This window comes from Anabrus simplex, chromosome 5 (genome assembly GCF_040414725.1).
Source record: "Anabrus simplex isolate iqAnaSimp1 chromosome 5, ASM4041472v1, whole genome shotgun sequence".
NCBI classification, from domain to species: Eukaryota; Metazoa; Arthropoda; class Insecta; order Orthoptera; family Tettigoniidae; genus Anabrus; species Anabrus simplex.
This window is the reverse complement of record NC_090269.1, coordinates 417,442-438,306: the sequence shown is the minus strand read 5'-3', so window position 1 is coordinate 438,306 and position 20,865 is coordinate 417,442. Positions and strand designations below refer to the sequence as shown.

Genomic DNA, 20,865 nt, shown 5'->3' with positions numbered 1-20,865 from the left:
TCCGATACTAAGTTCTACTGCTTCAGTTCGTTTTCCAAGCCAAGTCCGAGCCCGTGGAATGTTGTTGGGCTAGTCGTGTCTCTGGTAACTTCGAGAAATTGTTCCTGTTTGTCAAAGAGATGACTGTTTTCCAAATCGGGTATCATAAATATTCCGAGATGTATATCTATAAAATTATTAACATTTTTATTTAGTTGGTAATTAAGTAGGAACAAAGTGGACTGTTTGCTTGTGTGTATTATTAGAGCATGGTTTCCCTTCAGTTCGACGACTGTAAGTAATTCAGCTCCCTTCTTGAAGTTCAGTATTACAAGGCAAACGCGGAATAATACGGCTATAGTAATGCATACGTCAGAATAAAGGCAGAACTATATGACAGAGTGTAATTCCTCTAAGAGTGTTAATACCGTGTTTGATATTTTACTCGGGTAAGGGAACCCTCCATTACTGATACTCGTATTGACGTTGGTGGTTATGTCTGCTGATTTCAGTATGTAACTAGTAAAGTTGGTAGCAAAGTACTAGACCTATATTCAATGTGTGACGCAGTTCACTCCATTAGAGTGACGGTGACGGTCACTACACAGCAATGAGATCTGTTTTTATCAGTATCTTGGACGAAATAACAATTTAACTGTGACTAAACGCAGTGGGAATCTCAATCGGTGGTGCTTCCGTACTCAACGGGCACACTTAAAGGGATGAGAAAAGTCACATAACGATCCTTTTGACTGCCCCACCCGCCCTAAACAGTAAATTAAAACCGGTATCGCCGCCACTATTGACTTGCTGCGATCAGCTGCGACGAAGGCAAGGTTCTTATTATTTTCGATATAGTTCACATTAATAGTAGCCGCAGGGTTACACTGGGTACAGAACATATTGTATAGAAGTTGTAAACATTCAGTGATCCATTTTGTGTAGTAGCATTACTTTTTTTTTTTACTGCCTACCATTACCCTAGTGATTCTTGTGTTGTGCGACATAATTATTGAGAACCATCCCCCTCCCCACACACTTTCCTGCATCGAAGGATGTTGAATGTGTGGTTGTTTTGTAAAGTGTGTATATTTTGTTCAGAAGTGTATATTGCATTGCGTAGTATATATACACGGATACGAATGCGGTCTTTGCGATGTACCGTATGGTAGAAGACTAACTAAAATATTTTCAGTTGACACTCATTTCTACCGGGCGAGTTGGCCGTGCGCGTAGAGTTGCGCGGCTGTGAGCTTGCATCCGGGAGATAGTAGGTTCGAATCCCACTATCGGCAGCCCTGAAAATGGTTTTCCGTGGTTTCCCATTTTCACACCAGGCAAATGCTGGGGCTGTACCTTAATTAAGGCCACGGCCGCTTCCATCCAACTCCTAGGCCTTTCCTATCCCATCGTCGCCATAAGACCTATCTGTGTCGGTGCGACGTAAAGCCCCTAGCAAAAAAAAAACCCACTCATTCCTAGATATTTCCAAGACGTGCATACAAAACAGTAGGCTAGTGATGTTTATTGTTCTGAAGGCGTGTAGCCTACTTAATTTTATTTGTATGCGGTGTATTTTATTGCCTGTCTAGTGTTAACCGTCTTTGTTCTCCAGTGTATTCTCTTCAAGGCATCAGTCAGGCCTCGACTACATCTCCAGCCATTTTCAGTAAAAAATTGCTAACGAGCTATCATCATTTTATCAAAACAAGCATTGTATTTTAATTGATGCATATTAAATTACGTAAAATTGAATCTACCTAAAAATGTTTTAGAGCCTACTGTATTTGAGTCTATTTTAGGCAGTTAAACACTTATGCACCTACAATTCCGAGGTTAGTATTCACTATTGGATGTTTCTGTGGAGGTTGAAAGTGCAGTGTGTTGACTGAACGTGGAGGTTGAAAGTGAAGTGTGTTGACTGAATATGAAGAGAAACGTGTTAGAACAAACACAAACATGCAGTCCCTGAGCCTTTAAAATTAAAATCCACTATTCGGCCGGGAATCTAATCCGGGACCTTCTGAATCGAATGCCTTAACGCTGACCATTCAGACAATTATTCGGACAAAGCGAAATCTTTGAGTTTCATTATTTCTTTCGGTATTAAAACGTCTCTCCAATACATCTCGTCAATTAGCCAGATTAACAAGTGTAACTAATCTGTCATTGGCCTACAGCATCTTTCAGTATGTCCGCTAAATAAGTTATTCGTCGTGTAGCTTCTACTGAAGTTGTTACGAAGGATTCCCAAGTCCGTTTTTAACACGTCACAAGATGCACCTGCCGCGCGGACGGGCTACAGCGGCTAACTTCTCCCAGTTTCAGGAAAGGGTGTCTAATGACCTGAAAGACATAACACAAAAACTAGAATATATTGAACAGCGCCTCGAGCAACAGGCTTTGAGAGAGCTAGCTAGTTCGCTCCCGCTCCTAACTGAGAGTCGTTCTTGGGAGCAGGAAGGTTGGAGCAAGACCAGTTGAATCGAGTTTTTTTTTTTTTTTTTTTTTGAAACGACACAAGTCAAGATGTTGCCACAGTTGAGTTAAGGCAAGTAATACAGTCTTTAAGTATAGATCTATTGTTTTCTGCAGAAACTACACACGTCACTGCATTGCTTTATCCGGTAGCTCTGCCTGGTAATAAGTTTGTTGGAGAAACAGCACTTGTCTCTGACATGTGCACGTTTTAGCTGGATATCTCCAAACTACGATTTATTGACATGTACTGTTTAAAAAAAAACTATTCAATTACAATATTGGTGGAGTGAGCCGAGGAAATCAGAGTAGCGTATACGAGTCCTACACTCGGCCACCTGGATTCCTCGCTGCTCACCCTCTTTTCTGCACAACTTGTAAGCAAAGAGAATGCTTGTAAGGAGCGGTAAGGAGTCTTCATTTCAGTAATAGCCGTGTGAGCGTTGAAGGTGTGTTTTGTACGTGCCATTTGTAAATGAATTTTTAGAGGGGCGTACTTCGTAGCGTTGCGCAATAACCTGCCAGAACAGACTAAGAGCTTCCAAAGTGAATTCGTGTATATATCAATCAGTACCCCTGAGCGAAACTTAGGTTAGAGATCGAACATACCGCGGACGCCACCTTTAATTCAATATAAAATATGATTCAGGTATGCTATATGTGCAGAAAAGAGGTTGTGCAGCGAGGAATCGAGGTGGCCGAGTGTTGGACTCGACGCTACTGGAAATCAGGCTGCTCTCCGCCTCCAGGATCGTTCGTTCGTTCATCCGGTTTAAGGTCCGCTCCCACCTAGTGGAATCGAATCGAACCGAACAGTCGAAATTTCCGCTCGGCCGCTCACATCTAGCAGCCAGCAGCGGAATAGAATCGAACGGGATTCTACGCGGGAAATATAAGGCACGCAATGGACAGTTTAATAGCGCTAGCACTTTTGTGTGAAGAGGCGGAAAATGAAGATAATGAGAGGAAAAGAGATCGGAGAAGATTCTGGGTACATGAAATTAATTTAACAAGAGAGCCGAAAGGAGAGTATGCAACTTTATTTGAATATGTATTGCGCGATGAAGATAAGTTTCGGCAGTACTTCAGAATGAGTGTGTTGAAATTTCAACAACTATTTCAGATGGCAGAACCACATTTAACGAAACAGTTCACAAGATTTCGTGCACCAGTACCTCCTCTTCTGAGAATGATCGTCTGCTTGAGGTAAGTTGTAAAAATTTGAAGCCAAAACCGAAAAAAAAAATCATAATATATGAGTAGAGTAATGACAATTATGTGGGTATCAATCCTGTTGAGTGTTTCCGGCAAGTGAGCTTGTTGTGGGCAAGTTTTATTACAAATTATTGACGAAATTCTAGCGAGCTGTTACGGAGAATGTTAATTTCTCCATAGCAGTACCGATATTTAACGTCAACTCGAACGTAAAGCCTAACCAGACGTCAGCTGACTGGGAAATTTGTTAGCAATGGAAGTAAATAAAAGCAATAATTGTTATATAATTACTGCAGTAGAAATGCAAACTAGCTCCATCACTTCACCGTGAAATAACCATCGCATGCATCTCTGCCGGTACCTTGTAGAAATTTACTGGAAAGAGCAAGTTGGCTTAATCCCGCCGTGATCTTCTAATTTTACTTATTTGTTCTATATCCTGTCGAATAAGAGTTTTGTGAAGATAGAAAGCTACTCGGTGTGAACTTATAAGATAAATGACTTATCCTTATTCATATATTCGTTATTAATGGCTATAAATACGTTTTTCTGCTGCATTCAAACTTTGAGTTTTAGACCTAAATTCTAATAACAGCCTATATCGAAATAAAATCTTGATGATGACCTTTTAGAGCATTATAAAACTTTGCATTTATTATTCTGGCTACTGACAACCTATAGCCATTCTGTTCTACTTTTATGAATTCCTACAGGACAGCAAATTTAAATTAGTTTAGTGCTTTCCAAGTATTAGTGGGCTATTATGTTCTGTAAAATTAGGACTATAGATTGTAAGAGTGGAACTTGAACTCTCATAAAAATATCAAAGGAAATATGTTCAAACTTAAAAAAAAGAATAAGGAACGTAAAATACTCTCAACACCAACAACTGAATTACCCCCAGAATATCAGAAAAAGTTGAATTAGAGAAAATTGCTCATTTCATACTAGGCCTATTGGTATACAGATAGGAATAGTCCTGCACAGAATCCTCATTAGAATAATAATGTAAATCCTCTAAGTTTATAGCATTAGGCTTGACAGCAGCTTTATTGAACATTATTAAATTTAAATTTGCTGTCCTGTGGAAAATCAAAGGTCAAACAGTATAGCTGTAGGGTGTCAGTAGCCAGAATAACAAATGAAAGGTTTTATAATGCTTTAAAAGGTCATGATCAAGATTTTATTGCAATATAGGCTGTAGGCCTAATTAGAATTTAGGCCTAAAACTCAAAGCTTGAATTACTTAAATTTAAATTTTCACTGAATAACTAGGGCTACTAATTTTTAATTGCACTCTGGTTGTACCTGATAATGAAGGTGCCCCAAGTTCTTACTGGAACTAAAACAAATTTTATTTTGTTTTTAGTTCTTGTTTGAGGTTGTTCCCAATAAGTTGGCCTACTAATTGTTAACCTAATTTGAATGATATTTGTACCAGTAGTATTAACATGGTTGTTGAAAGTAGATTTGTCTCCAGTACCTATGTTAAAACATTATTAACGGGAAATCTTGTAATAAACATACAGACAGGTCTCTTAGCAAACTTTTTACAACCTGTCAGTAAGATATTTTCTAATTTCTTGATTCATTGGGACCGGATCATATGAGTTATAGGAAGCAGTTGATATTAATTTTGAATAACTCGTAACAGGTCGAAGGTAGATACCACTATAGAGAGATTAAAAGTAGCATTCATTTATAACACATGTGATATATAGGAAGGTTTCTTGGAATACACCATAATATGAGGGACTAATGTATATTTTTTTTAAAAAAGTTTACCCAGTTTTGAAGTTTCTGAGAATAATTACTTGAGGTAAGCTGCAATAATTTTAAATTTAATAAAAACTGTAATTGAATCTTAACATAATCTATTTTATTACAACTTATAGCAGTGAACAGAACAAAAACAAAGTAATGTACTTTTTGTACACTTCATTGATAACCCTGTCGGTTGACTGCTTCCATCTCAGCATCTGTCACGGCTTCTAGTACCCTTCTCTTCGTAGCAATTTGAAGGTCCAGAGGCAAAGATTTTACAGTCTCTACCATACTTAAAAAGAAGTGTGTTATCGCATCAGTTTTGTTTGTTTCAAGAGGGTTCACCTTTTCCAGATAATTAGACAAAACTGTAGCTACAGATGTGGATGGAGGTGTCGGGAATCGTTTCCTTTTAATACCAGAATGCACTGTTTTTGTTGATGGTGAGATTGTTGCCTGTGAAGTAGATGGAATTTCTTGTGTGAACTGGTTAGGATCTGCAGCACAAGTTCCTTCCATGGGCGCCCACAAGGGGGGGCAAGGGGGGCGCTTGCCCCCCCCTGGAATTCTAAAAAGTTGATGTTCAATTGTTTAATATCATACCAGATTATTTCATAAACTGAACTTACTGACAGTCATCTAGCATCTGTTATATTCGCAAATTTCTGTAAACAATTTAATGTTGCTGACGTTATATTGGTATTTATATTCAAGAAAATTGTTAATGTGCCCCCCTTGGAAAAGATCCTGCGGGCGCCCATGGTTCCTTCAGTGGTTTCTGGCTCAATACACACTACAGACTCAGGTGTTACAGGTTCGGTTGATATAATGGTGTCATTGTCATTCAAAAGAAAATATTGGGTTGGTTCTATTATTAAATTCTGGGATGTGTTTTCTGTGGAAATATTGGATAACTGTGGGGAAATTGGTGCAAGGTATGGCTTCAAGAATGACAGCTCATTCTGAAATCTCCAGTCTTTTTTTACCCCTCCCTGACTTCCACTTTTTTCTTTCTTGATCAGAGATTTCCTGTAGCATTCCCTCAAACGCTTCCAGGATTCTTTACATTCAGTCGCTGGAAAAGAAAACAGGCCCATAAGTACCATAATTGAAATTTGTAACATAAATACTATATAAGGCAAAATATAGTGAACTGTTCTCTATTTTGTTTCAGGTTCCTTGCTACAGGGGACAGCTTGCGAACAATTTCGTTCAGCTACAGGTTAGGATATTCCACAGTCGTCAAAATTGTTAATGAAACATGTGAAATTTTATCGAACATTCTTCATCCTATATACATGCCAAAACCGACTGAAGAAAAATGGAAAAGTATTGAGAAGGGATTTCAAGAACGATGGCAGTTCCCAAACTGTATAGGTTCCATTGATGGGAAACATGTCATCATACAAGCACCAAATAAAAGTGGTTCTTTGTTCTATAATTACAAGGGCACATTTTCTATTGTTCTTTTGGCATTGGTGGACTCGAATTATAAATTCATAGCCGTGGATATTGGAGCATTTGGTTCTAATAGTGATGGAGGAATTTTTCAAAATTCAAATTTGGGAAAAGCGCTGGAAACAAAAAACTTGAATATTCCGGAAAATAAGAATCTACCTGGTACAGATATCCATTTACCCCATGTTATTGTAGGGGATGAAGCATTCCCCTTAAAGACTTATTTGATGCGACCTTACTCCAAAGCTCAATTAAATGGCAACAAAGAAAAGAAAATATTTAATTACAGACTCAGTAGAGCGCGAAATGTAGTGGAGAACACATTCGGAATAATGGCTCAAAAGTTTAGACTGTATCAAAGACGTTTGCAGCAAACTCCTCAACATGTAAAGAACATAGTTTTCACAACTTGTGTACTGCACAATTTCTTGAGAGACGATGTAATTTCGTTCGTTGAAGAGGAATCATTAAATTCAACTTCAGCAGCTCTGCAGCGGTTGCATTTTACAGGAGGAAATGCTACTTCTGTTGCAATGGAAGTACGTGATGAATTTAAAACTTATTTTAATGCAGTAGGTTGCGTACCATGGCAAAACGACATCATTAATAGAGGTAGACTGAACACAAATTAAAATCTGTGAAGTGTTTGTTGTCCGCAGCAAAGTGTAGCACTTATGAAATTGTTCAATGTAAATATATGGTAATTTTTTTATTGTAAATACTGTAAATATTTCTTTTACTGTAAATATAATAAATATAGGCCTAAGTGTTGTCAATTATCATACTAGTATACTATACGTGTACTTCAACATGATACAATTTTATAGTAAAGTCAACAACAATTATGAAATAACTTGTATATTATCTTTCTAACCTGTTTGATTTTTCATTTCTTTACTTATTTCCTCCCAGGCATTGTCTCTTACGTTATTGTTACAGTAGTGCTTGTGGGACTTGTCATAGAGAAAACTGTATTTCTGAACTAAACTGATCAGCTTTTCTGTGTCCATTATTATAAACAAAGCAAATTAACTATTGCAAAACAAAAACGTCTCTTCAATCTGTAGGAAACAGCTGACTTCCACCTGATACACATTTGCCGCCAAATCCCCGTCCGAAAGATGCCGATCGTTTACGAAGTTACACGAATGTTGATAATTCTGTTCGATTCCGCTCCGCTAGTCGAAAAATATTCTTGGCAGAGAATCCTGTTCCGTTCGATTCGATTCGACTCGTGGCGATCGCCATCTCTATCTCCCATTTAAACACATGTTAAAAAAAATTTCTGTTCGGTTCGATTCGATTCCATTCCACTAGGTGGGAGCGGGCCTTTAGGGCAGACTGCTCTTCAAGAGTTCCGGGAACGAACGAGATAGCGCAAATACCGTACGTTTCCCACAACAGATGGCAATACAACGTCCAAGTTGGCACGCAACTCTTGGAATAAAACAAATGAACTAATATATGCACTGCTGACAACATTCGCAATTAATCAAATGCAACGAGTTAGAATAACATAGAGAGGCGGAAGCGCTGCCTGGGTGAAGCTAATAGAAGGAACGTCCGCCATGTTTCCTCTGGTCAAACAAGCAAGGGGGCATGGCCTTTAAATGACGAAAAGTGTACAAAATACGCATTTCAGAATCACTGGGGGAGAATTAAAGACCGTTGCCGAAAGCTCAAAGCATTAAAAATCATAGACTGCGAATACCGCCACTTCATCATATTGCAGAACGAGGCCAACATCACGATCAGTTCATTGTAGGGTAGTTCGAAATCATCGCACAGTGACATACGAATAGGCCTCGAAATCGGAACAAGAGCGTTCCCCTGCTTGGCTGTTGTGGTTAAGCGTAAATAAAAATAAAAACGGTGGACATAAATATTTAAAATTATTGCATCCTTACGAGTACTGTCTTTCTTTCTTAATCTGTTTACCCTCCACGGTTGTTTTATCCCACGGACTCAGCGAGGGATCCCACCTCTACCACCTCAAGTGCAGTGTTCTGGAGCGCGGGACTTTGGGTCGGGGGATACGACTAGGAAGGAGGGTCAGTACTCTCGGCCGTTATTCTTGGCTTTCGAGACCGGGGCCTCTATCTCACCGTCAGATAGCTCCTCAATTCTAATCACGTAGGCTGAGTGGACCTCGAAACCAGCCCTCAGGTCCAGGTAAAAATCCCTGACCTCGTTGGGAATCGAACCCGGGGCCAATGGGTAAGAGGCAGGCACACTACCCCTACACCACGGGGCCGGCCATGTACAATAAGGCTGCATAAATTTCACAAATAGCATTAAAATATTGTATTTACCATGCTTGGTGTACGTTTGACCGAAATAGGTGACTTTTCGTGGTTCCGTTTCCTTGGTGGTGGGCGCTCTATTTTCTTTGTTTGTAAATGTGAATGAAAATTAAATAGGGTTGGGACGGCATTTGCCAGTAATCGCCGTTGGTAATTTTTTTCGAAATGTAAAGAGCATAAGCGACTGAATTGAGTGGGATACGGTACCATGTATCTCTTTTCGTCCTCACATCGCATTGTTCCGTTATTTCCTTGTTCTTTAAAGAAAACCTGAAACATAATCCGACAAATAATTACTATGGCTATCCGTACTTTCGCTGTGTAAACAATAAAATGGATTTAATCACAAACAGAAATTACAAAATGGAATCTCGGCTAAAATTCAGCAATACTTAAAATACGATATATCCTTGGTTTAATTACTGCGATTAATACAACCATACGCTAAGCTTACGGTTGGCATTCTTGAAAGCGAGGATTTATCTTTTCACTTCTTAAAACTTAGGAAATTACATTGGCATGCACGATCTCCCTGTCACCTCAACAAACGCTCTCACGCCAATTCGCTTTGTTTTGACAACCGTTAACATGGCTGCCCCTTATCAACTTGCTTCAGCAGGGAGCGCTGATGTCAGGCATACAGCCCCTCTATGTTATTCTAGCTCGTTGATCAAATGATAAAGCTTTATATATAGTACCGCAAATATGGATGCAATCTACCGTTACTTTGCCTAAGTACAATAGACATGTTCGATATATTGGCACTGCTTACACGATTACACTTCATCTTCTACCACTTTTCCCACACTTGTGGGGTCACGGGTGCGAACTGTTTAGCACATTTGAAGTTGGCCCTGTTTTACGGCTAGCTGCTCTTTCTGACGCTAACCGTTTGTGGAGGGATGTAATTGTTCACGATCACCGCCATGAGTGGGTGGAATGAACTCCCCAATAACATTAGGGAAGCTAAATCTAAGACAATGTTTAAAATCTTCTGCCAGCGTCATCTTACAAGCACTTCCATGGATGAGAGTGAATATGGTTGTTTATTGTAACGAGTCGCAGTTTATACTTTAGTTATAATTTACTTTCTTTAGTTACTTTAATTGTTGTTGTTGTTGTTTAAGTCATCAATCCATAGACTGGTTTGATGCAGCTCTCCATGCCACCCTATCCTGTGCCAACCTTTTCATTTCTACATAACTGTCGCATCCTACATCTGCTCTAATCTACTTGTCATATTCATACCTTTGTCTACCTCTACCGTTCTTACCACTTACACTTCCTTCAAAAACCAGCTGAACAAGTCCTGGGTGTCTTAAGATGTGTCCTATCATTCTCTCTCTTCTTTTTGTCAAATTTAGCCAAATCGATCTCCTCTCACCAATTCAATTCGGTATCTCAACATTTGTGATTCGATCTATCCATCTCACTTTCAGCATTCTTCTGTAACACCACATTTCAAAAGCTTGTAATCTCTTTCTTTCTGAGCTAGTTATCGTCCATGTTTCACTTCCATACAATGCCACGCTCCACACGAAAGTCTTCAAAAACATATTTCTAATTCCTATATCAATGTTTGAAGTGAGCAAATTTTTTTTCTTAAGTAAGCTCTTCCTTGTTTGTGCTAATCTGCATTTTATGTCTCCTTACTTCTGCCATCGTTAGTTATTTTACTACGCAGGTAACAATATTCATCTACTTCCTTTAAGACTTCGTTTCCGAATTTAATATTTCCTGCATCACCTGCCTTCGTTCCACTGCACTCCATTACTTTTGTTTTGGTCTTATTTATTTTCATCTTGTACTCCTTACCCATGATTTCATCCATACCATTTAGCAGCTTCTCGAGATCTTCTGCAGTCTCGGATAAAATAACAATATCATCGGCAAATCTCAAGGTTTTGATTTCCTCTCCTTGGATTGTGATTGCCTTTCCAAATTCCTTTGACTGCCTTTACTGCCTGTCCTATGTAAACATTGAAAAGGAGGGGGGACAAACTGCAACCACAGCCCTTGATTCTTATCACTGGAGACTGATTTTTATACAGATTGTAGATAATTATTTGTTCTCGGTATCTGATCCCAATCACCTTTAGAATCTTAAATAGCTTGATCCAATGAACATTATTGAATGCCTTTTCTAGATCTACGAATGCCATGTACGTGGGCTTACCCTTCTTGATTCCATCCTCTAAGATCAGACGTAAAGTCAGGATTGCTTCACGTGTTCCTACATTTCTTCTGAAGCCAAACTGATCTTCTCCCATCTCAACTTCAACTTGTTTTTCCATTCTTCTGTAAATAATACGTGTTAAAATTTTGCAGGCATGAGATACTAAACTAATGGTGCGGTAGTTTTCACACCTGTCAGCACCGGCTTTCTTGGAAATAGGTATAACAACATTCTGACAAAAATCCGATGGAACTTCTCCTGTCTCATACACACTAAATGGAATAACCTTGCCATGCTGGTTTCTCGTAAGGCAGTCGGTAATTCAGAGGAAATGTCATCAATTCCAGGTGCCTTGTTCCTATTTAGGCCACTCACAGCTCTGTCAAACTCTGACCTCAAAATTTGGTCTCCCATTTCATCAGCATTAACAGCCACTTCTCAAGTGCCCAGATGGTTTTTCACTTCCCAGACGGCAGTGGAGGATGCTAAACCAAATTAGGACCGGCCAAGGTAGATGTGGAGCCACTCTCTCTGCAATTGGGGATGGAAGACATCACAGCAATGTGACTGCGGACAAGAGGAGCAGACAGTGCATCACATTGCATTTGAGTGTCCTTTGCGTGCTTATAGAGGCTCTATAAAGGACTTGAACTGTGTCTCAAATGAAGCTCTTCTCTGGCTCTCAAATTTTGACATGGAACTTTCGTTATGAACTTGAGATGGTAATTGTACAAATTGTATATAATATTGTATTCATCATACGCTAAATAATAATAAATAATAACAGCCTCTTGTTGTTTCAGAACCAAAATATGTACATCTTTACCGTAATACAATTGTTGGATATGTTCCTGCCATCTTTCTGCTTTGTCTTCTTTCCCTAGAAAGCTCTTAATATTCATACACCTAGATTTCCTTTCTCTAAAGGTTTCCTTGATTTTCCTGTATGCAGCATCTACCTTTCCTAGGACCATACAACCGTCAACATCCTTGCACTTCTCCTTCAGCCAGTCTTCCTTAGCTACCTTGCACTTTCTATCCACTTGATTCTTTAATTGCCTGTATTCTTTTCTGCCCTCTTCGTTTCTAGCATTCTTGTATTTTTGTCGTTCATCAATCAGGTCTAGTATCTCCTGAGTTATCCACTGATTCTTAGTAGATCTTTCCTTTCTTCCTAACATTTCTTCAGCAGCCCTACTGACTTCATTTTTCATGACTATCCACTCTTCCTCTATTGTGTTTCCTTCAGCCTTTTCATTTAGTCCTTGTGCAACATGTTCCTTGAAACAATCCCTCACTCTTTTCTTTCAACTTGTCTCGATCCTATCTCCTTGCATTCCTTCCTTTTTTCAATTTCTTCAGCTTCAAATGGCATTTCATGACCAAGTTGTGGTCAGAGTCCACGTCTGTTCCTGGGAAGGTTTTGCAGTCTAACACCTGGTTTCTGAATCTCTACCTAATCATAATGAAGTCTATTTGATACCTTTCAGTGTCTCCAGGTCTCATCCACGTATACAGCCATCATTTGTGGTGTTTGAACGAAGTATTGGCAAGGACTAAATTATGATCAGTGCAGAATTGAACCAGCCAACTTCCTCTTTTGTTCCTTTGTCCCAATCTGAATTCTCCTACTGTATTACCTTCTCTTCCTTGGCCTACCACTGCATTCCAGTCTCCCATCACAATTAGATTCTCGTCACCTTTTACATATTGTATTAAATCTTCTCTCTCTTCATGTATTCTTTCTATTTCCTCATCATCCGCTGAACTAGTAGGCATATAGACCTGCACTATTGTGGTGGACATTGGTTTGGTGTCTATCTTGACAACAATAATTCTTTCACTATGCTGGTCATAGTAGCTTACCCGCTGCCCTATTTTCTTATTCATTATTAAACCAACTCCTGCATTTCCTCTGTTAGATTTTGTGTTGATAATTTGGTAGTCGCCTGGCCAAAAATCCTGCTCTTCCTGCCAATGTACTTCACTTATACCACTACATCTAACTTTAGTCTGTCCAACTCCCTTTTCAGATTCTCTAATTTACCACGACGATTCAAACTTCTAACATTCCATGCTCCGACTCTGAGAATATCAGTATCCATCTTCTTGATGACCGCTCCCTCTCGTGTAGTCCCCACCCGGAGATCCGAATGGGGGACTAATTTACCTCCAGAATATTTTACCCGGGAGGAAGCCATCATCAGTACATCATTCATACAGAGAGAATTGCATGTGCTCAGGAGTTAGTTACGGCTATAATTTCCCATTGCTTTCAGCCGTGTAGCAGTATCAATACAGCTAAGCCATGTTGAGCATTCATCTAGACTGCCGCTCTTGCAACTTCTGAAAAGCTGCTACCCCCCTTTCGATGAACCATTCGTTAGTATGGTCTCTCAACAGATACCTATCCGATATGGTTGCACCTGCGGCTCGGCTATCTGCTTCATTGGGACATGCAAGCCTCCCCACAGCGGAAAGGTCACGTGGTTCGCAGGAGAGGTTTACTTTAATTAGTGATACTTCAGTTTATACTTTAGGTTGTAAAGATTTAATATGTTTAAATGAGGGCATTTCAGTTTTTATACTGCCAGTATATAGCATATTAAAATGTAAATTGTTGAAATTCTTACTATGCGAAATTGTTGAAATTATATTGCAAATTACAACTCATTTATATACATGAAGTGGATAAGTGTAAGAAAGGGCCAGGAGCCCTAACTTCACCACAATAAAGTCGCTTTATTAATAACAAAATGAGGAGGAGTTGTTTGTATTTATGCTGTAATTATTTCTGTTGTAAATATTTGTAGATGTTCGGTTCATGTTTGTGGGTTACTGTAGTCACGTCCTAGTTCGTGAACCATGGGCAACGGCTGAGTGGCCTAGTAAGTGGTCCTGAGAGTCGGGATACCAGTTGCTATGGAACGGGAGTGGCCATCTCGGACATATTCTGAGTCGTGGCCCTCCTTGTGCTCAGGCGGCTAGGACTACACAATTCAGCGGTGGTCCATAACCCGTTAGAGGAGAGATCCTCACTTCGACTATGTGCAAGTAGGACAGCATCCTGCTTCGTGAATTTACCAAGCTCAGAACACTTTAAGTAAGCCGCGGACCTATGGGAGTAATGGAATCCCACTCCCATTTGACAGGCGAGGGACTCCTTGGAAACAACTTGGCGAACGAAATGGAATTCGATGGGGAGCTATCAATATTAATGGGGCTTATGGAAGAAAGAAGGTAGAACTTGCTGAGTCAGCAAAGAGGATGCATCTGGATGTGCTAGGAGTAAGTGATATTCGGGTAATGGGAGATAAGGAGGAAGAGATAGGAGATTATAAAGTGTACTTGACGGGTGTTAGAAAGGGAAGGGCAGAGTCTGGGGTAGGGCTCTTTATCAGGAATACCATTGCACGCAACATAGTTTCTGTTAGGCATGTAAGTGAGCGAATGATGTGGGTAGATTTGTCAGTGGGAGGAATTAGGACAAGAATTGTGTCCGTGTATTCACCATGTGAGGGTGCAGATGAGGATGAAGTTGACAAGTTTTATGAAGCATTGAGTGACATCGTGGTCAGGGTCAACAGCAAGGATAGAATAGTGCTAATGGGCGATTTCAATGTGAGAGTTGGGAATAGAACTGAAGGATACGAAAGAGTGATTGGTAAATGTGGGGAAGATATGGAAGCTAATGGGAATGGGAAGCGTTTGCTGGACTTCTGTGCTAGTATGGGTTTCGCTGTTACGAATACATTCTTCAAGCATAAGGCTATTCACCGCTACACATGGGAGGCTAGGGGTACCAGATCCATAATAGACTATATCTTAACAGACTTTGAATTCAGGAAATCTTTTAGGAACGTACAAGTTTTTCGGGGATTTTTCAATGATACAGACCATTATCTGATCTGTAGTGAACTAAGTATCTCTAGGCCTAGGGTAGAGAAAGTGAAATCTGTCTGCAAACGAATAAGGGTAGAAAATCTCCAGGACGAGGAAATTAGACAGAAGTACATGGATATGATTAGTGAGAAGTTTCGAACAGTAGACAGTAAGCAGGTTCAGGATATAGAAAGTGAATGGGTGGCATACAGGGATGCCGTAGTAGAAACAGCAAGTGAATGCCTAGGAACAACTGTGTGTAAAGATGGGAAAAGGCGAACATCTTGGTGGAATGATGAAGTGAGAGCAGCCTGTAAACGTAAAAAGGCTTATCAGAAATGGCTCCAAACAAGTGCCGAGGCAGACAGGGATTTGTACGTAGATGAAAGAAACGGAGCGAAACAAATAGTTGTTGAATCCAAAAAGAAGTCATGGGAAGATTTTGGTAATAACCTGGAAAGGCTAGGTCAAGCAGCAGGGAAACCTTTCTGGACAGTAATAAAGAATCTTAGGAAGGGAGAGAAAAAAGAAATGAACAGTGTTTTGAGTAATTCAGGTGAACTCGTAACAGATCCCAGGGAATCACTGGAGAGGTGGAGGGAATATTTTGAACATCTTCTCAATGTAAAAGGAAATCATCATGGTGGTGTTGCAAACAGTCAAGCTCATGGGGAGGAGGAAAATGATGTTGGTGAAATTATGCTTGAGGAAGTGGAAAGGATAGTAAATAAACTCCATTGTCATAAGGCAGCAGGAATAGATGAAATTAGACCTGAAATGGTGAAGTATAGTGGGAAGGCAGGGATGAAATGGCTTCATAGAGTAGTAAAATTAGCATGGAGTGTTGGTAAGGTACCTTCAGATTGGACAAAAGCAGTAATTGCACCTATCTATAAGCAAGGGAACAGGAAGGACTTCAACAACTATCGAGGTATCTCATTGATTAGTATACCAGGCAAAGTATTCACAAGCATCTTGGAAGGGAGGGTGCGATCAGTCGTTGAGAGGAAGTGGGATGAAAACCAGTGTGGTTTCAGACCACAGAGAGGCTGTCAGGATCAGATTTTCAGTATGTGCCAGGTAATTGAAAAATGCTACGAGAGGAATAGGCAGTTGTGTTTGTTTCGTAGATCTAGAGAAAGCATAAGACAGGGTACCGAGGGAAAAGATTTTCGCTATACTGGGGGACTATGGAATTAAAGGTAGATTATTAAAATCAATCAAAGGCATTTATGTTGACAATTGGGCTTCAGTGAGAATTGATGGTAGAATGAGTTCTTGGTTCAGGGTACTTATAGGGGTTAGACAAGGCTGTAATCTTTCACCTTTGCTGTTTGTAGTTTACATGGATCATATGCTGAAAGGTATAAAATGGCAGGGAGGGATTCAGTTAGGTGGAAATGTAGTAAGCAGCCTGGCCTATGCTGACGACTTGGTCTTAATGGCAGACTGTGCCAAAAGCCTGCAGTCTAACATCTTGGAACTTGAAAATAGGTGCAATGAGTATGGTATGAAAATTAACCTCTCGAAGACTAAATTGATGTCAGTAGGTAAGAAATCCAACAGAATTGAATGTCAGATTGGTGATACAAAGCTAGAACAGGTCGATAATTTCAAGTATTTAGGTTGTGTGTTCTCCCAGGATGGTAATGTAGTGAGATTGAATCAAGGTGTAGTAAAGCTAATGCAGTGAGCTCGCAGTTGCGATCAGCAGTATTCTGTAAGAAGGAAGTGAGCTCCCAGACGAAACTATCTTTACATCGGTCTGTTTTCAGACCAACTTTGCTTTATGGGAGCGAAAGCTGGGTGGACTCAGGATATCTTATTCATAAGTTAGAAGTAACAGACATGAAAGTAGCAAGAATGATTGCTGGTACAAACAGGTGGGAACAATGGCAGGAGGGAAGTCGGAATGAGGAGATAAAGGCTAATTTAGGAATGAACTCGATGGATGAAGCTGTACGCATAAACCGGCTTTGGTGGTGGGGTCATGTGAGGCGAATGGAGGAGGATAGGTTACCTAGGAGAATAATGGACTCTGTTATGGAGGGTAAGAGAAGTAGAGGGAGACCAAGACGACGATGGTTAGACTCTGTTTCTAACGATTTAAAGATAAGAGGTATAGAACTAAATGAGGTCACAGCACTAGTTGCAAATCGAGGATTGTGGCGACGTTTCGTAAATTCTCAGAGGCTTGCAGACTGAACGCTGAAAGGCATTAGTCTATAATGATAATGTATGTATGTATGTATGTATGTATGTATGTATTGTACCTATAGTTTCATAATCAAGAGGGCGACTCCTTGCTTAGGCCAAATCAGCCCATTATGTTACCGGCACAAGCCGAGCCTTCCTAAAATAATAATAAATTCAACTTTCGTAGTAGAACGAAACAAAATCATTATTTAGTTTCATTATCTCTATATCAAATTTCACCTGCAACTTTTGTCATTTCAGTATTGTCGCCTGATGTTTAAGGTCGGGCTGCCAGCGCTGTCGACATGTCGGTTTATTACGGGAGAATAGGGAAGTGTCCAGTATTGTCTATAGTCTTTATGGTATAAGTCAGTCGTACTTCACTGCCGTACAGCTAGTCACACCAGTCTGGTCGCATACCGCAGTATTGTCTATAGCTCACTGGTCTCACATGTTGATACGCGTTGTTTTACTACTCCCCTTTGGAGGGATGTAATCACTATCGCCTGCCTGGTGTTTGTAGTTGCTAACATGTAAAGTATGGTTTTGACACCGTGGTTAGTCGGTTCAAGTCCCATTGGTGAAAAATTCACCATCAGAATATTGGCTGACAGATTAGAAGACGTGATGGTGTACAATTTCTAATCGCTAGTTGCATGCCAAAAGCCTGGATGCAATTCTAAACCTGTCCTTAGGATCCACAAGGAGTGAGGGCATACGCCGCTGTTGGCGATTTGTCCGCCAGATTGCGACGTTATGTCTTGAGCAGTCGCAAAGAGTAGGCTACATGCCGACACTGGGTTTCATGTTCTCAGTACTTTATTATTGTCCCACATCCAGAGGCGCAGGTCGTCCTTGGCTCTCAAATATAACATGTCCTCGGATATGCCGTGCATAAAGGCCATGCAATAAATATAACTAAATTATGTGTGTTTTTGTGGTGGTTGGTAGCGTTGTATGGAAAGTGTGTTGTGACAAAACCCAGTCCCCGAGTTAGAGGAAATAAACGGACCCGGCTGGGAATCGAGCACAGGACCCTTCAAACCGCAGGCCTGAACGCTGATGGGCAGGTATAATATCACGGAACAGATGCTGTCCTGTCACATGTTGAGGCAGTGGACGCATTAGCTAGGAGCTAATAATCTATGATAGTAGCATATTTGTGGTATAAAAGAAAGCTTGTGTTTTGTTTTTTTTTAAAGCAGAAATAGTGTACTTTCCAGTATGGTTTCCCATGTGAAGTTGGCATGTGGTAAAGGTTCACATTAATGAGCTTGTAAATAAGGTTTACATATTTCTTCACATGGTTATGAGGGTATTTACAGGCTGTAGTAAGGATGTGTTTGTGAGGGCATATGTCACTGGCAATACCCCAAGTAGAGTATGGTTCCAGTGCATGGAACCCTCACCAGGATTACGTGTTTAGAGAACTGGAGCAGATTCTAAGGAAAGCATCACAATTTGTTTTGGGCCTTTTCAGAGTAGTTTAACGAAAATGTTAAGTCTTTGGGCTGGGAAAAGTTGGGAGTAAGGAGACAAGCTGCTTGTCTGAGTGCTATGCTCCAGGGTGTGAAATGAGATTAACAGAGGAATGAGCATGTGTGGAGGTTTTAAAAGCAGGAAATATCGTAATATGAAGATAAAGTTGGAATTGAAGGAGCAAATATTTGTTCATAGGAAGAGGAATGATTTGCCAAGGGAGATGTTCAATAAGTTTCTGACTAGTTTGTAATTATTCAATACAGGACCCGGTAAACAGCTGATAAGGAATGTGCCACCTGGATACAGCCCTAAATGCACATCAGTGGTAAATGTGAGAGCGTATAATTTTACCTTATCAGGATGAAACCATTATGCCTGTAATTTGTTTTCCTTTGGTTGTCTTGCGTTTCTTTCTCTGGTTGGGAATTGTGTATTCTTTCTAAGATTATCGTAGATGGTTCATATGGTTCTGGTGACAGAATTAACTGTTGAAGGATATATTTTGTTAGGAACTTTTTGCTTTACTGGCTTTTTTCATTTCAGAAAAGTACATTTTGTTGACTGCAGTACATATGCTTGTCCATGAAGAGAAGAAAGGTAGTCGACCTGAATGACTTGGACAACCAGCGCTGTGTACATACAGGAAGGCGTGATCGTAGTCGTCCTGTTCAGCACACAAAATAGGTAAGTTATTGTGCCAATATTGTTTGTTCAAAAATCAAACATTTCTGCTATATTTTCTATTTCTAAATATCAGTGTTCACGATTTGTTGTAACCATCTCATCTTTGATTACTTTGTTCAGTGGTTTTTGCCGTCATATCCATGTGCTTAGCATATTTTGTGACGGTTCTTACATCAGATTGCTCTTCCGATAAAGACAGTGTCGTTACTGAAACTTATTGCAAGGGGCATGTTGAGGGTAATTTATTCACTGTAGTTGCGTTCACTCGCGGAGAGACCTTACTTAAATTTATTTATGTATTCTCATTCAATTCATCAGAATATTACAATTTCATGTAATAATTTTCATAATACTTCACTAGTTTATTCATTGACATAGTTTATTAGGATACAATACTTCTTTAACTTATGGGCTAAACAAAAGATAGTGTTATATTGCTTTTTATTCCTTGATTTGACTTAACTAATGAACGGAATGCATATTGTTCTTGAAACGTATGATAAAAAAGTGTGTTGACAAGGTTGACCCAACATAAACTACTTTAAATAGTTTATTTAATAGATTTAAGTAACGTACCGTGACAGCATTACATTAGCGATGAGTTGTTAATGAACAGACTTGCTCTTCTGAACTACGCAATTCAAGAGAGCTAGGTCCAAGCTGGCTCGCTGCTGGAGAGCTGGTGAGTTTAGTTTATTTATGAGTTAATTGTATCATGAACTGGGGCTCCAAGAAAATCTTGCTCCTTTCATTGACTAGCTCTCTTTTAGCCAATCCAGTAACTGGTTTCAAATAATCACGTGGCTTCTTATAGGATATGAAATAAAATGTAATAGCAAATAATATAACACGTTACTGAACACATTACTTGCCTGTCCACTTCCTGTATGCACTTATCCAATAGGTTCAGGGCAAAAAACACACACCATTAAAAAGACACAGGGTTGAGATTAACTTTCAAAAACTGTTCACAAACAATATTATCACTATAAGAGCACTGAATAAACTGCATTGTAGTAATATCCCTTTGCTGTAGCCTATTTACTGTTGAATTTTGTTTCTTTACACTGTTGATAAAAACCTTCCCAATGAGACTGACAAGAGGTGATATCATTATACAGTTCCAGTTTCCCTGGTACTGTTAATTAGTCTCTTCCACTTCTTCCTGTCCATATACAACTTGTCATAGAGAAAATCATCCACTGTCCATCCTCTGGTAACTAGATCAACTTTCATCATGTCCATCCA

The 20,865-nt window shown here is 39.7% G+C and overlaps 1 protein-coding gene across 1 annotated transcript; it reads left to right on the top strand.

The window, feature by feature from the left end:
• Positions 1 to 3,361: 3,361 nt before the first annotated feature.
• LOC137500953 (uncharacterized) lies at positions 3,362 to 7,648 on the top strand. The gene is made up of 2 exons (XM_068227708.1): positions 3,362 to 3,663; positions 6,611 to 7,648. The coding sequence occupies exons 1-2, from the start codon at positions 3,362 to 3,364 to the stop codon at positions 7,524 to 7,526; spliced, it is 1,218 nt and encodes a 405-aa protein (XP_068083809.1). The 3' UTR covers positions 7,527 to 7,648.
• The last annotated feature ends 13,217 nt before the right edge of the window (positions 7,649 to 20,865 follow it).